This window comes from Andrographis paniculata, unplaced genomic scaffold (assembly GCF_009805555.1).
Source record: "Andrographis paniculata isolate CXL003 unplaced genomic scaffold, ASM980555v1 Contig74END, whole genome shotgun sequence".
In the NCBI taxonomy this organism is placed as follows: Eukaryota; Viridiplantae; Streptophyta; class Magnoliopsida; order Lamiales; family Acanthaceae; genus Andrographis; species Andrographis paniculata.
The window spans coordinates 2636234-2653057 of NW_026137611.1; the positions used below are offsets into that span (position 1 = coordinate 2636234).

Genomic DNA, 16824 nt, shown 5'->3' on the forward strand with positions numbered 1-16824 from the left:
ATAACTATATAAATATTTATAAAAATATATATTAATAGTAGTATGTATTATATAAAAAATATAACATAAAAATTAATTTCTCATTGCAAAAATAAATACATAAAATAATTAATTTATCATTTAGGTATGTAGATCGCACGTCCCGCTAAGTATATAACTAAATAGTACTTTAAATTTAAATATATTTCAAATTAAATAAAATAAAACAATAAAAACACATTTCATTTATTAAACAATAAGTATAAAATATAATTATTGGAAAAATAATAATAAATGAGTTGCCAAACAATAATGGCTCTATTCACATGGTGTTTTTGAATGGATTGATTTTTGGTATGTAATACGAAGAATTGTGTTAAAGTATAAAATATAATATTATTTTAAATTGAATGTTTGATATTTTGTAATAAGTGTTTAAAATTTTCATATTAAGTATAGGAAAGTGTGTAAAAATATAAAATACTCATTCCGTCCAGTTTGAAGGTTCACATTTGTTTTTTTCAGGTAGATATTTAAATATTAATTATTATATCAAAATATAGTACAAATAAAAAAAATGACAAAAATATTTTTTATTAGTGTATTATAATACTAATAGAAGATGTTTATACAAAAATTTATACTATAAGAATATTTTTAATATTAAACATAATAACCCAAAATGTAAATGTAAATTTTTTAAGTAATCGAATGGAGTGCTAGTTTTTGGAACCGTAGCTGCAAAAAATTGTTGCACAAACAAACCCAATGATAATGCAAGAATCACAGGGTGCCTTTGTTTTCTATTTAAAATTAAAATTATCATTATTTAGCTTGTGTGATAAAATATTATAGGATTATTAAATATTATTTTTATCTCTTATTTAAATTTATTTTCATTAAAAAAATAATAAAATTCGATGATGAGGGAATATATAAACTCAAATTCATATTAAATCTACAATTTTAAATCAAAATTAAACAAATTAAAATATTTATGTTGCAGTTAAGGATGATTATCGAAAATAATAATGATGTTGTACTAATAGAAGAGGTTTCTTTTTTATATATAATGGTTTTTTTTTCAGGATGCTGATGTTATAAAAATATAAGTAGCGGTTGATTCTTGGTATTTTCTTATTGAATTATTCTGGATAATCTTGAATCATTGATGATCATCAAATATGACTAATGATCCATGAGATTACAAGTAGAATTAGATATGTAATTTGTATTATATATATATACACATATGAGGACAATATGGTGCACATCGTTTATATCCTTTTTTTTTTAATTTTTTAATTTTTGAATAAAATAATTTCCCTCGTTTAATTATTTTAGATAAATTTTATTAATAATAATATTATATATTTGGATAAAATCAAATAATTTTTTTTTCAAAATTAATGTAAAATTATTTTAATTTACACTATGGAAACTAAGTAGAATCTGTTTTTTTTTTCTTTTTTCACTATTTTATATTTTCCAATAAATAAATAACTTCTATTTATATATCAAAATTAAAAATTTTTTTGCATATTCGTTCTTTACTGGTGAAATATAGGTAAAAAATTATCGTCTTCTTCTTGGCCTAACCTTTTCGCCTAATACATATAAATTATTTCAATTAATTATATATATATATATATATTCAACCATAGTTTTATTTTATTACAAAAAAAAAAATCTAATTAACCATATATATATATATATTCAATCATAGTTTAATTTTATAACAAAAAATTTCTAACTGATATAAAAATTTAATACTTCTCAATAGATGATTAATAGAAATTTTTATCAACATCATTCTTAAAATAATATTAATAAATAAAATTGTAACATTCAAATGTGTACCAACGAGTTCGGATTCAATAATACATATAATCAACTGTAGTGTCGAATGTTATGGATAAATATAAAATAGCTGTAGAAATTGTGCCCATAACAAATTAAATTGTTTACCATTTAATTTGGATATTTTTTTACTTTGCCACCATATTCGGATCCAAACGTACGTATAATTCAACAAGGAACACATTGATAATTTCAAATAATAGCATATTTTTCACTTAATAAAATTGTGTCTTATTTGAATTTTTATGTTAAAATTATCACAATATCTGATTTACAACCTACTTTATTGTTTTGTTTTGTTTGACATGATCCAGAGTGTATTTGTTGAGATTATTGACATTTTCAGCATTTTTAAGCTATATTTTTTGCCCAAAAAAGCTGAGTATTGAAAGTCAAGCGAAGAGGCTCTCGGCTAGGCAAGCGACGCTCTAACCGCTTTAGCTAGTGCCAGTGACCAGACATCCACTGCTGCGTAAGCGAGATCGGAATATCCCAAAATTCATATAAGTGTTCATCTCTCAGCGATCAAGACAATCCATTCCCAGCCAGCGATGACAGCGCCACTTGAGTTGTGTCGGTGCCCTCCTGCCATGTAGGTGAGCGAGGAAGTTCTAGGCCCATGCATTCTGAGGCAAATGAAGCGACTAACTTGGAAGTTACGGCCGATGCAACTGCTCTAACAGCTTAATTGTTGTCAACCGCCTAAGTGCTTAGCAGTTTCAACAGTTGCTCAACTGTTTTTCAACTACCGATTTTAAAGATCTATAAATAGGGTCAGATTCCATTTGTACATAACACTATACATAAGTGTTAATTCTTTTATGCAGATTTTTAGTGCTTTCCGAGAGCTCCAACTCAATAAATGAGCTATGTAGTTAGGAATGGCCAGAGGAGTCAAAATCCTCTCCTCCTTTAGCCGTTCATCTTACAGCTTTTTAGAATAGTTTACAGCTTTATTTACAGCTTTATTATTGCTTCCTTAATTTAGAACTTTACTACTTTTATTAGTTTAATGAAATATCATAATTATTTCGTATTCACCTTCATTTCCCAAATTCACATTCATGTTTGGGGAGAAACTTCAGAATTTTGTTTACTTTGAAAGAATATAGAAGGATCGACTAGTTAAACCTAGGTTCGCGTCGTATTCATTAAAAGAACTTAGACAGTTCAATGTAGTTAAATACGCGGGAGCCTTGTCGACTTGTTTAAATATTTTTCCGAATTCGATTATGATAAAAGAGATGTAGCAAAAGGGTAAAACCACTAATGAAATAGGTTTTAAAGTAATTAAAGGGGTATTACGCTCTTGTCAATTAGATCATAGGAATATCTAGTAACAGTAGCATTTCTTACTTATAATGTTCTAATTTTGAGCATTATTGAAATCTTGTTGTAAATCTCTTAAGATCAAGTAGCAACGATTCAAGATTCTGTGTTAATTGTCAAGCATGATGACATTCATTATTTCTGTCATTGCATATTATAAATATTTCTGTCATTGCATATTATAAATATATGTTTCGCTTATTCACTGACATCGCTCGCTCATTTCCTCTATGAAAACCTAGTCATTAAGGAACGCACAGATCACACACAACTTTACCTGATCGCACTTATCGTTCTCTTATTATTGTTCACTCGTTGCTATCAACATCACTCGTCACACCGTTCATCACCTGCTCTTATATCTATATTTCGCTCACTGTCCACCCGCTCACCTTTGCTCACCAATACTCTCGCTGCACCCATTGCTCGCACACCATCGCCACCTACCATCTCCATTCCGCTCATTTTACTGCTTTCTTTTATTTTTTGTCATTTACTGTTTTCTTGCTCCCTTGCAAGAGAGCACTCTATTTCTCGCTTTTCTAGTTGTGTTGAACTTTTTAGGAAATTCTTGATTTAATTTCATGACTTAAAATCTCTGTGTTCGACTTGAAAATTCACCAATAAAAAGAGTATAAATGATTGTGATAATGCGATTCAAGGTCTACAACTTCAATTCATTCAATTATATCTGACCATGTTCAATAACTCACATTTCACTTGATTAATTCATTCAAAAGTCCCTCTAAAAATCAATATATTTTTTTCCACATTATAAACTAATTTTCTCTAATTACACATATCCCCCAAATTACAAGAAAAATTCCTTGACAACACAACCTTTTTTTTTTTTTTTTTCATGTCAAATGCACCTTCAAAATAATAATAATAATAATAATAATAAAAATCACTTTCACTTCCATTGCCACATTTTATGTGGGATATGAGAAGAAACTATTTTCAACATGTATTGTCGAACGTGATATAACAGTGTAATCGCCTTGAAAAAAATAATACACATAATGTTATACCTACAATAGAAGACAATTGTAACTCCATAAAGTCAAAGTTGTACCCTATATAGTAATCTCGTTACACTTGGTTCTTTCTAACCTTGTATTTGAATTAGAAGAAATGCGTACTTTGAGATCAACATCGATATTTATTTTTTGTTTTTCCACTATATTTGAATGCAACGTATTGTCGCGGGCTGACATTTCTGCCCCTGGTTCTCGGCCATAATTCGTCCCATGTATGTGAGCCCTTGTCCTGTACGGCCGACTAATGACCCATATTTTGGTGCAGGTACGTGTTCCGCATGATATTATAAAATTAAAAAGAATATAAATATGTTTACATAGAGTTTCAGAGAAAGAAAAAAAAATGAGAAGTTTTAGGAAAATTTATAAGAGTTTAAATATTTTTCCACAATTAACCGTTAATATACACATATCTTAATTATTTATTTTACTTAACCATGTGTAGTATTTAGCAATTAGGGGTTTGTCTATCTAACAATTTTATGTGTCATGATTCTTATAAATATTAAAAAAAAATATAATATCCGCTAAATTTATTTTGTTATTAATTTTGAAAAAATTAAAAAATTAATATTTAATTATTATATTTTATTCAATATTTATTTATAACAAATATCACTATTTTTATTTTATTATTTTAATTTATTTTAACTTGTAGTTAAATTTTTAAAAATATTTCTAATTATTTATTTTATTTTATTATATTTTTAATAAAATATTTATTTTTCTTAATAATCTAACGTTAAATAAACTAATTTTAATTAGAGTATATATTTTAACACAATATATATCTAACATTGTTTTTAAAAAAAATAAAAATAAAATATATCCATTTGTGAACATATTTCAATGAATTTTACTGTACGGTGGATTATTGTTAAGGAAGCACCAATTACACATCAACCGTGCAAGAACGTACACTCGAAGGATTTGGGGCTGATCCGTTTTCGATCATCGATCAATTTCACCAGAAATTGGCACCGGCGACAAGGTTAGGTGCGTCGCGTCTCGAAGAGGTTGAAGAGATTCATTTAATGCCTTTCACATATCCCAGGTTTGTGATTCGGAGGAGATTGCGAATCAGAAATTCGAGTTAATTTTGTTAATGCTACGTGTGAGTTTTTCGGCTGGCGCTACTAGCTAGGTTTTGTTCGATTCTTAATTAAACATTTTGAATTTAATGCAGTTTGGCGCAATTTGCTGTTGGTATTTCAGGTGGGGAATCCTGTAATTGGATTGTATCTCAGTGATTCACGTTAGAGTTTGAGCAGCAGACAAAGGGATCGGGAATGGAAGGGCTGCAAGGAGGTTCGGAGAGAGAGAAATCCAACTCATCGTCGTCCTCCGCCCCAGTATCTGCTGTTACTGCTTACTGGAAAGGTACTCTGTTGACTACTATGGTTTTAGTAGTCAGTTCGTTGTCATGGCTTCAATTCGGGTTACTGTAGGGTTCTTGAAGAAATGTTTTTGCGATCTAGAATGAGTTATTTTTAGATTCCTCTGCACTTGTATGGAGGATCTTAGATTTATTGCCATCTGACTTCTTAAAGGGTGTTAGTACTGCATTTATCTTTATATCATGGCTCTGTGAAATAGATATTAAGTGTGTTTACTTTGAACAGAATTTATTGATATTGGGTTATTAAATTTTCTCTTTCCAGAATTTGATTTGGAGAGAGAAAGGACAATCCTAGATGAGCAAGGGCTTAGAATAGCAGAAAATCAAGAAAACAGTCAAAAAAACCGACGTAAACTTGCAGAGAGCACTAGAGGTATTATACACTGTTTCAATTCATTATTGTTAACATCATTGCATTTCGTCATGTCTTGTCAACCGGCGTAAGCTTTCACCTCGTGTTGATGTCTGACTTGCGAGTTGATTAGGTTTGGAATATGCAGAACTCATCTTACATTATTAAGTTCTCCACTGAATGTTAACTCTGTCAGACTTCAAGAAGTCTCCAAATGAAGATAAGTTGAAGCTGTTCAACTCCTTACTCAAGGGCTATCAAGAAGAGGTTGATAATCTCACCAAGAGAGCTAAGTTTGGAGAAAATGCTTTCCTTAACATTTACCAGAAGCTTTATGAAGCACCGGATCCTTATCCAGTTCTTTCTTCAATTGCAGTAAGTGCACTTTCCAGTTACAATTATTATGCAAAGCTTTCCATAGTCATATGCGTGTGAATGAACTCATTCAAAGTTACAATGCAGTTAGAAGATGTATTTGGTAATATATATATATATATATATAAATAGATGGTAGAATTAAGCTAATATCTGGGGTGGATGATGTTGATCTCTGAACATTTATACATAATCTCACGATCTCATCACAAGGTAGCTATTTTATTTTTGGAACCTATGTTTGTAAGGTTGTATTTCATCCCATTTGGTTCAACTATCTGTAGTTGTGGTATTCTACTTCTGAAACATAACGTTGGGTGCTATTTGTATGTTGTATATCTGCTTCAATTACAGCATGCATCAGATGGAATCAATGGCTATGTAGTGCAGTTGCTGGATGCTGGATGTTAATTCTACTATGCATTGATTGAGTGTACGTTTATTTGATTCTGAGTTTATCCCTTCTGTATTCCCTTTTGTAGGAGAAGGATACCAAATTGTCTGAATTGGAATCTGAAAATAGGAAGATGAAGGTTGAGCTTGAAGAATTCCGTGCTGAATCAGCTCATCTAAAAAACCAACAGGCAACAATAAGAAGGCTTGAAGAACGCACTCGCCAGCTAGAACAACAGGTCATCATTTGTTTGCTATTATACATTGTTCTCAACTTGTTTGGCTGCTATGCTGCTATCCTTTTTGCTTCTTCATGTTGCTAGGTTGAGAAGGCTGCTTTGACTGTGAAAGTTACAATGATCTTGATTAAAAGTTTCACCTATCTTATAAATGTAAAGAGTTAATAAAATAATATTTAAATAAGTTTGTTATTGATATAAAAACACACATGAGTACACCTAGTTTCACAGGAAGTGCAAAAATGAACTGGGTTATGGAGTTTAATGATGTATTGCGTATAGTTATCTGGAATTGCTAAAGCACAGATGTATAGAAACTGAAGTCTCATGCTTTCAATATTGTTAAACCTCATTGTTGCCCATATTAGTTTATGAGATTAATTGCCACCTAATTTTATGGCATAACAAATCAACCTAAGTGTGTTCTCATTTTCAACACTGATTTTCATGGCCTATATTGTCAAAAATTGTTGTTTGTTAAATGTAAGTAAATAGAATAATTTCTCATCTTTTTCTTGATGCTGATCCGTGTGTATGTATTTGTTTGTTATTGAGTAAGATGGAGGAGAAAGTGAAAGAAATAGTTGAGATTAAACAACGCAATTTGGCAGAGGAGAATCAGAAAACAATGGAGGTTCTAAAAGAAAGGTGCTACATTCACTTTGATTCACAGGCATTTTGATTGTATCTGTGGTTTGTCCATATGAGTTTCTTTTTCTGCAAGAGATGGTAGAAAAGCTTATATTAGGGCACATCATTTTTATGGACGAGTTAGCTAATTAATTTTTTAATGTCTTTATACTGTTGTAGAGAGCGAATGCTGCAAGATCAATTACGCCAAGCACAAGAAAGTGTTTCTACCATGCAAAAACTACATGAATTTGCACAGAATCAGTTGTTTGAACTTCGTGCTCAGTCAGGTAGAGCTGCATTTATTTCCCCTTCATTTTCATTGTTATTCTATCAGAGATGCAATTCAGATGTTCAGTTGTTTGTTGCATTCACTAGGTAACTCATCCAATTATGTTATTAGATTTCTCAACTTTATTTTGTTCTTGGATCAGATGAAGAAAGAGCTTCAAAACAATCAGAAATTAGTATCTTACTGGATGAAGTTGAACAAGCACAAACTCGGCTTCTAAGTCTGGAGAGGGAGAAGGTAATTTATAAATTTGTTTCAATGGGCCAAAAATTTCTCAATCTGAATCCCTTTATTGTATTGTTCTGAGAATAGTTTTTCTTTTTGAAGTATAAAACTTGACCCACTTTGCTTTAAATTTGGATGAATTTTGATAGTTCCCTTGTGTTTTAACCCAGAAGCTGTGATTGCCACCGGTCATGATATAGTGAGGCATTTAATTGTAACATTAGGCTATTGTTCCGTGATACTATCCATAGTCTATTATGCTACCTGCTAAGGAACCAACAAGAAGAGCTGAAAAGCTGCATTGTGATCCCCAAATGAAAATTAAAGATCTATCCAATATTCTGCAATTTCATGACATTTTGAGATTCACGAAATCTTCAGTAGATATCATAACTTATCTCAAAGTGGTCAAATCTTTGATCTTTAGGGTGTGTTCTTTTCTGTTTCAATCTTGTTTTCGCACCATTCATGCTGCAGTAAAAATATTTTTCCCCTAAAATCCTCACATGTAATACCTAATTTTCATTTAAAATATTACATCCAGAATTTATTTTCAATTTAAAGTTTTTACTATCCCAAAAACAACCAAAACACCCCAAAACACAAGGGAATTTGTTGAGAAATTCCATATTTTTTTGTATCTTGTTACACTTGTGGGCCGTTGGCATTTCCCCAGGGAGATGTGTAAGAAAATGTACTGTAACCAATTGTTGTGTTGTTATTGTTTACTTGTCTAGTTCGCATGAGGATAATTTTGGAAAAAAAGTGGAATAAATATATCTAGCACTCTAAACTTTTACAAGTAGAAGGAAGGTACCGTTTCTTACTGAATGACTCTTCTGGGAATTAATTGAATGCTTATGCATGTTTTCCCTTGAAAGTTGTGGTGGGAAACCAGTGGCATCCCAGTATATTCAAGTCACTGTAAATTCAGAGAGAAGGCCCAATTTGGTAACATAATATCAGTTTCAGACGTCATTGAGGGAATATGTGCGTTAATTTGGGAGTAGGGAGTATTTAATGCCATTTGAGTTCGTCCCAACCTTTTGCTCCTCAAATCTAAAGCATATTCTCCTAAACCAATCTATTTGGATCTTTGTAAGCCTGAGCAATAGTGTTAATTAGGTTAAAATAATGTTGCTTTTTTTTCTTTTTTTTTTTTTTTTTTTTTTTTTATCAGGGTCTTCTGCGGTCTCAGTTACAAACAGTTAACGAAGACAGTGGGCAAAAGAAGAGGTATGTTCATGTTTTATTGCGTGTCCAGGGCCTTTTCTAATTTCAGTGTTGGTTGATTTTTTCTTGTTTATATTAAGTCAAGAGTATAATGTGTCAATGTACATCTATGTGTTGCATTATGGAATTGGAACTTACAGTGTAGCATGGATAATTATCATGGAGGAAGCGGCATTGTTTTAGTCCCTTATTTTTTTTGTTTGAGCATAACATATATTTTTTTAATGAAAGTCAGCCCTGTAAAAAATGGAGAAGCTGGTTATACATCCTCTCATTGGAAATATAATTATTCAGTATGAGAAGGCTATCTCCCAGACCAATCATTGTTGACAGGAAATGATAATACTCAAAAACACTAAAGCACACTTTGTAAATGCCTCATTAAGTATTTAAAAGCTGCTTCCATATCTTGCAAGTCAGTACTATGGAATTTCTCTTCCAATTCAATCTAGGAGCTTGTTCACTTGTGTTCTTATTTGTATTTTTCGGTTTTTTGCTGTATTGTTTTAGAAGTGAAAATAGTTGTTTTAATGTGATGTTTTGAATTACAATGGGTGTTGGATGTGATTTTTCAGAGTGAAAATGATATAATGAATAGTAAAAAATGAAGAGAAAAAATAAAATAAAATGCAAGTGACCACCCTGTTAATGCTATGCATACTATAATTGATGATAAAAGCATGATGCAATTTGCTTCTAGACTATACATGAAACTTATCCAAGTGAGAATCCATATCACTATGAAAAGAGGAGGGCAGAGAGTGGGTTGGGTTGGGTTTATTCTGTTATGTTTCTTTCCATTTGCTCAATGCATACTGTTTTGGTCTTGCCATCTAGGATCTGGAACTTCACTGTATTCACTTGACAAATAACGCTTACACTTTATTTTGTCTTTTGCTTTAGTGATGATTTGGATGCAAATGCCATGCTTGAGAATTCTCTTAATGCCAAGGAAAAGATAATCTCGGAGTTGAATATGGAACTTCACAATATTGAGACAACCCTGTCCAATGAGCGAGAAAATCAAATGAATGAACTAAAGAAGTTGAAGACTCAACTTAATGAAAAGGTAATTTTTTTAGTTTCATTCCTTGCAAGTCTTGTTGGGGGAGGGTTTTTTGGTTTCTATTTATGCTAATTAGTTTACTTAAAGTTGTTGATATCTTCTAGAACCATCCAACTGAATTAGAATAATTCAATTCATCGCAACATAATAGTGCACAAATTATTTAATTTCTTTAACAATTTACCTGTTTACTTCCTTTCAGACTCCATAAAAAAGACTTTCGGAAAACTTCATAGCTTTATTTTCATCACTTTGATAATTCTCACTTTGAGTGCCCTCACTTTTGGGTCTGTACGATAATAAGTTCCACATGGACCTAAATTAGTTCATTATTCCATTCCAGTAGAAATTTATCACATTATATTTAATGCTGCTAATGTTATTTTTTCCCTGACTAATTGGTTTTCATTGTGTATCCAAAATCCTACTAGCTCTAGATTAAACCAACCCTTCTGTAAGCAGCCACTCAAAACTGGTTAACTCATGTGGAACTGCAAATCCATGAATGTCTTGCAAACTGCATGAATTTAGCATTGTCACTAATATCCAGGTTTCTCTGTATCCTGAATTTTATTGTAGGTATTTAGAAGTGATCTGATTTTATTTCTAAAAGGCTGAATAAACATAATTTAATTTTTTATTTTTTAGTTCATGTTTTCTTGTCTTTTAACCTTCAATATAGTTTTTATTACTAACTTTTTATTTGCAAAAAAATTATCAGGAAAATGAGATTGAGGAGTTGAAGAAAGAGCTCCAAGCAAAGCCAACCGAAAAGCTTGTTGATGATTTGCGTAAGAAAGTTAAGATTTTGCAGGTGAGGTGAATTTAGCCTTTTTTAAGAAAGAGTCTAGTCTTTGGTGCATTGTCCTTGATAAATCATGCAGATGGGTCATATTATCAAGTATCAACTACTCAAATGAACAAAAGCTGAAGTACAAGGATTCATTTTCCAACATAAGGACTCCCAATGTTGACTGATACAAAATATGTTAGAACTTTATATATTCTGATATTCATCACAAGCAATTTTTGTAAATAAATTTATTGATATGTCAGCCTTGCCATGTGTATAGAACTTCTGCAAGAGGTTCTTGCTTTTATGCCATAGTTTGTAACCTTGACTTTTCTTTTAGGGCTTAGGAGTGTGTATTAGTCAACTTATATACTCCTTTTGGACCTTGACATCCTCCATATATCTGCCTGTGAAACCAGTAAACAAAGATGGAATGTTGGGGATGGGAGTACAGGAGTGTCACTAATATGATTTTCTATATGCTCAAATCATTTTATTAGTTGTTTCATTTTAATTTTTTCTTTGTTATTATGATACTTATATATATGTAGGAATGTAGGGTTTGTTTACTTCGTGTTTTTAGATGAATGTGTTTTTTATGTTAGGCATAGAAAATTGTATCGGTAATATAAAAAATAATATGTTGTGTTGAATGGTTTACTTTTTGTGAATGAATAAAGTATATTATATATATTGTGTTAGTGTGTGTATATTGTACTATTCTTTATTAATATTTATGGGGAATTGTGTGTCATCTTCAAGTTTAAGGGTTATTTATTTTAATTTGAAATATTTTTGTTTCTGCATTTTTTTTTGGGGTGTCTGTGAACTAATGCATGGAAAATGCTTGATGATAGTCAGATTAGAATTATAAAAAGTAACTAATTAGATTGAAGCTTTTCTTGTATCCTCATAAATTTGTAAAGATCAACTATCTAAATTCATTTATTTATTTAGTTTTATCTCATATGAAATTGATGGTTTATGATTGAATAATTACTGTATATTGTTAATTTGGTCCCTGTAAGAGTTTATCCCTTTCCAACTGTAGTGCACATTATTTCTTAGCAATAATATGGTGAAAAGTGTTACATTGCTAGGTTATTGCACACAAGGAGTCACGCATATGTGCATACTAGCATCTTTAAATTTTTTTCTAAAAGATGATCGAGAACATCACCTGAAGTGCTCTATCCAATTTTCTTGTTTGATATATCATTGTATTATTTATAGGCTGTTGGCTATAACTCAATTGAAGCTGAGGACTGGGAAGTAGCCACAAGTGGGGAAGAAATGAGCAAGATGGAGTCATTACTTCTCGACAAGAACCGTAAACTGGAGCATGAAGTGACACAATTTAAGGTATAATGTCCTTCAAGCAGCTGATTTTCCCTAAAGGCATTTTACTTGTTGCTAATAACTCTTAAACTTGTTCAGACTATGGGATGTTATTGGGAGAAGCATTGTGTTTAATTAGTACAGATAAACATGATATGCATATGACATTTAGAACTTCATTTTAGTGTTCGGTTGATGAATTATATCTTTCAAAATGTCTCAGGTCAAAATTGCTGAAAAGTCATCTTTACTGGAAGCTGCTGAATCTAAGATTGAAGAACTAACAGCACAAGTCAATGAACAACAAAGACTTATCCAGAAATTAGAAGATGATATACTGAAGGTTAACTTAAGCTTTTATTTTCCCCTATTATTCTATTCCTTGACCAATTTGGTATTCAATAAAATATATGTGCTTTACTGATTTTGATGTGATTTTATATATCAACTGGGTATTGTGTGTCTATGAGTTGATATGATCATTCAAAATTGTTGAGCGAAATAATGTCCATTTCGCTAATTATTTCTATTGATTACTTAAAATGCAGGGTTATACTTCCAATGAGAAGAAAGGTAATTTTCTCGATGATTGGGACTTGTCAGAGTCAGGAGGTGTAAACAAAGTTGAGGTTAGTCCTATGACATTCCTGGACGTAGCACATACCCAAATGATTGATATATTAATGGATCAAACACTGTCGATGTGCTTTATTGCTTTATCCTTGCTTTTTCTATGAACTTTCAAACACTCGTAAGCTTCTTTGATATGGTCTCTGGTGGCTTCTCTAGGTTTGTCTTTTTTTCCTCTAAACTAATTGTTGACCACAAGTCTAATCCCATGGTTGATTTGAAAATCAACTTGGATTCTAGTTTCAGGGAGAAATAAGTTCATTCGTTTTGCCAGAGCAATAAGATCTTTGATTAACAGTACTTTTCTCAATGATTGCCCCAAAAAGATTCTTCATAAGCTTATGATATATTTGGGATATAGATGATGATATCCATGTCGATTAGTAATATCGCATCAGATAAATAAATGTCAATATGAAGCCAAATAAGTTTAGTCCTTCAACTGATACTTTCTACCTCCTATGTTAGACCTCATCAGTCATCACATGAGCTATTTATTTCATAAGGCAATCTGACTAAATGACTCTCTGAAGAAAGATGACGCTTGGTACACTCTGCATGATGCTGGAGGCATTTCTGTTTTCCCGATAGAAAGTCTTAAGAGTTCCCATCACCTAGCATTCATTTCACTTCATTTTCAACTGATTTCACCTAGCATTCATATCACTTCATTTTCAACTGATTTTTCAATTGGACGGTTCCTTCCCTCTTTGAAAGACGGAAATCTGGTTATTTTTCTCTTTAATCTCTTCAGTGTATTATGCCTATACGCCACCATACAAATACCACTTCCTGCACTATTCCTATCATTTAACAGTAACTCGATCACTCTTGCCTAGACTCTAGCCACTGGCATTGCAAATTTCTGTGACGATCCTCTTCTGAAAAATAAAACAGGCAACCTTTTAAGTTTAGCTGCTGTTGAAATTTTGCTGTGCAGAATTCAGAACAAAGGCGTGGTCCTTCTGATCTAGATCAAAGCTCTATGCTTAAGGTGATTTGCAGTCAACGTGATCGATTCCGTGCTCGTTTGCGGGAGACTGAAGAGGTCTGTTGAAACTACCACTCTCCTTGCACAACACCCGTAATTACAATACTGTTTCCTTCTCATTTCTTTTTATTGTTCTTTGACCCGTTTAATTCAAATCTTGCCAGGAAATAACAAAACTGAACGAGAAGATCGGTATGCTAACTACCGAACTTGAGAAAACTAAAGCAGATAATGTCAAGCTCTACGGGAAAATCCGTTATGTTCAGGATTATAATTCTGAAAAAGTAATATCTCGAGGAACAAAGAAGGTACCGTCTTGCATTTGCTATTCTATATTTTGTAGTCCGATGACTTACCCTTTTTCATTTTTTTCAGTACGCTGAAGATTTAGAAAGTGGATTTAGCTCTGACGTTGAGTCCAAATACAAGAAAATCTATGAGGATGATATAAACCCATTCGCAGCATTTTCAAAGAAGGTCGGTGTTGTTAATCTTTCTCTAATTGTTCCTTTGTATTTGTATACCCTCTAATTACCTTGTTTATAATCAACAATCAACTTCACAAATTCATTGCCTAAAGTTTTAGTCCCCTTTAGATTATTTCTTTCTGTCTGCAACTCTATAATCACTGTTTCCGGCAGACAGAATGAAATAAAGTTGATCGTGCAAAATTTTTGCTTTTATGAACCTTGTCATCAGACAGAAGACTTTCATGTGCCAAGAACTCGAATTTCCTACATTATACTAATAATTCAAGATGGTTTGTGTAATATTCCGAAAGTATGCATTCATTAAAACTTCTGCCTTGCGTTGTTTTGTTTTTTTAAACAGGAAAGAGATCAACGGTACAAGGAGCTCGGATTGAGGGACAAAATAACCCTCAGCAGTGGGCGGTTTCTTCTAGGAAACAAGTACATTTCCGACTCTCGAATTTTTATCCTGGGTGTGTCTGTCCTATTAAATAATTGGGTGTTCAAACCTTATTTCAGGTATGCAAGAACATTTGCATTTTTCTACACTATTGGGCTGCACATTTTGGTCTTCACTTGCCTTTACAGGATGTCTGCCTTGAGCTACCTCAGGTTTTTACTCTTTCTCTCTCTCTCTCTCTAAATATACATATGAATGTGTATATATAGGTTTATAATTGGAATTGATTAAACTGAATAATAACGGTTTTTCAAAAAAAATATAAGCAAAATTGTTTATAACTCACTTATGGTTTATAAAAACTGCATTATTTTTTCTCTTCATTTAGAAATTGCCTAAGACTCTTACGTAATTTTTAAAATATTGCACAATTTCTTTTTTTTGCACTATTTTGAAAATACGAGAGTCTAAAGCAATTTATTTATCGATTTTATGTAATAATTTTTAAAACAAATCGTAGTTTGAATGGTGGAAACTTTCCAAACAATGATTTTGCCAAAAATTTATATAGAGATTAACAATGATTTTGCCAAGAATTGATATTTATTTATTTGTGGCAGCAATGGTCCTGAGAAAATGGTTGTTGGAGAGAACGTGAATCTTCCACACCCTCAGTAATATAAGTATAACAAACACACACACAGATTAATATAACTACAACTCTGCTCTTGTCTTGTCTTGGTGATATTGCTTTTTGTTTTTGTATAAATATTTTCCTAATTTTTAACATCATTACATCTTACATTCATGTCTTTGTATAATATATTTGAGTTTCACACACTCTCACACACATATATATATATATATATACACACATATATATATATATACACACATGCAGTGCTTACATTCAACTCTGTGCTGAATAGCACACCGTTTGCTACAGGACAGCACACGGTGTTATCATAAATAGTACACAATATATTTTAATATAATACAAATAAAGCACATGAGATACTCTCACACAACACATGTGGCATACTCTTATACAGCACACGCTATAGTTATGAACTAATAACACATGTTTTTATTACAAATATCATATGTTTTTTACGTGTGTTGATTGTGTTGATTTTTCAAATTCAGCATTGTAACCTTCTCCGTATATATACACTATAATTAGCGCTTCTTTTTTTTTTTTAGAAAAAAGGTAAAACAATATTTAAATGTGATGTTTTATATGAAAAATATGTATGATTTTATTGTGAATGACAAAATGAAAAGTAAGAAAAGAAAAAATAAAAGTGAAAAAGAACGTCGGTGAAGGTTGAAAATACAAATAAATACACCTGAAACATTTGGACTGCTACTAAGGTTAGTTGGATTGTATTTCTAAGTATTGGAATATTGTTTGGTTGTAAGCTTAACTAAATATATATTATACTGTTCATTTACAAGATTGTCATTTGTTTTTTTTAGTGTTGGTCTTTAAATATTAATTATTATATCATAATTTAATAAAAATTAAAGGAAAATAACAAAAATATGTCTATTAGTATTTTACAATAGAAATATAATGACATTTGGATAAAAAAATTATAAATATAATGACGTAAAAGATATATATAAATTTATTAAGTGGACGAAGGAAATATTATTTAAAATTTTATATTTTAACAGTATATTTATATTTTGTGGAGAATGAAATGTTAAATAATATAAATAAGTAAAATGTATATTTATATAAAATAATATAAATTATTTTATAAAGTATAAATGATTCTATATAT

The 16824-nt window shown here is 31.1% G+C and overlaps 1 protein-coding gene across 3 annotated transcripts; it reads left to right on the plus strand.

The window, feature by feature from the left end:
• Positions 1–5090: 5090 nt before the first annotated feature.
• Positions 5091–15842, plus strand: LOC127266096 (protein CASP). 3 transcript variants are annotated; one of them, XM_051296221.1, is made up of 20 exons: positions 5091–5322; positions 5424–5588; positions 5870–5980; positions 6156–6334; positions 6817–6966; positions 7526–7614; positions 7777–7886; positions 8031–8125; positions 9294–9349; positions 10250–10415; positions 11134–11226; positions 12439–12567; positions 12767–12886; positions 13092–13172; positions 14114–14221; positions 14329–14472; positions 14540–14641; positions 14996–15075; positions 15154–15246; positions 15655–15842. In XM_051296221.1, the coding sequence occupies exons 2-20, from the start codon at positions 5498–5500 to the stop codon at positions 15710–15712; spliced, it is 2055 nt and encodes a 684-aa protein (XP_051152178.1). In that variant the 5' UTR covers positions 5091–5322; positions 5424–5497; the 3' UTR covers positions 15713–15842. The 3 variants fall into 3 exon arrangements, with proteins under 3 accessions (XP_051152178.1, XP_051152177.1, XP_051152176.1); XM_051296220.1 differs by having other exon boundaries at positions 5091–5262; positions 5395–5588; XM_051296219.1 differs by having other exon boundaries at positions 5091–5262.
• The last annotated feature ends 982 nt before the right edge of the window (positions 15843–16824 follow it).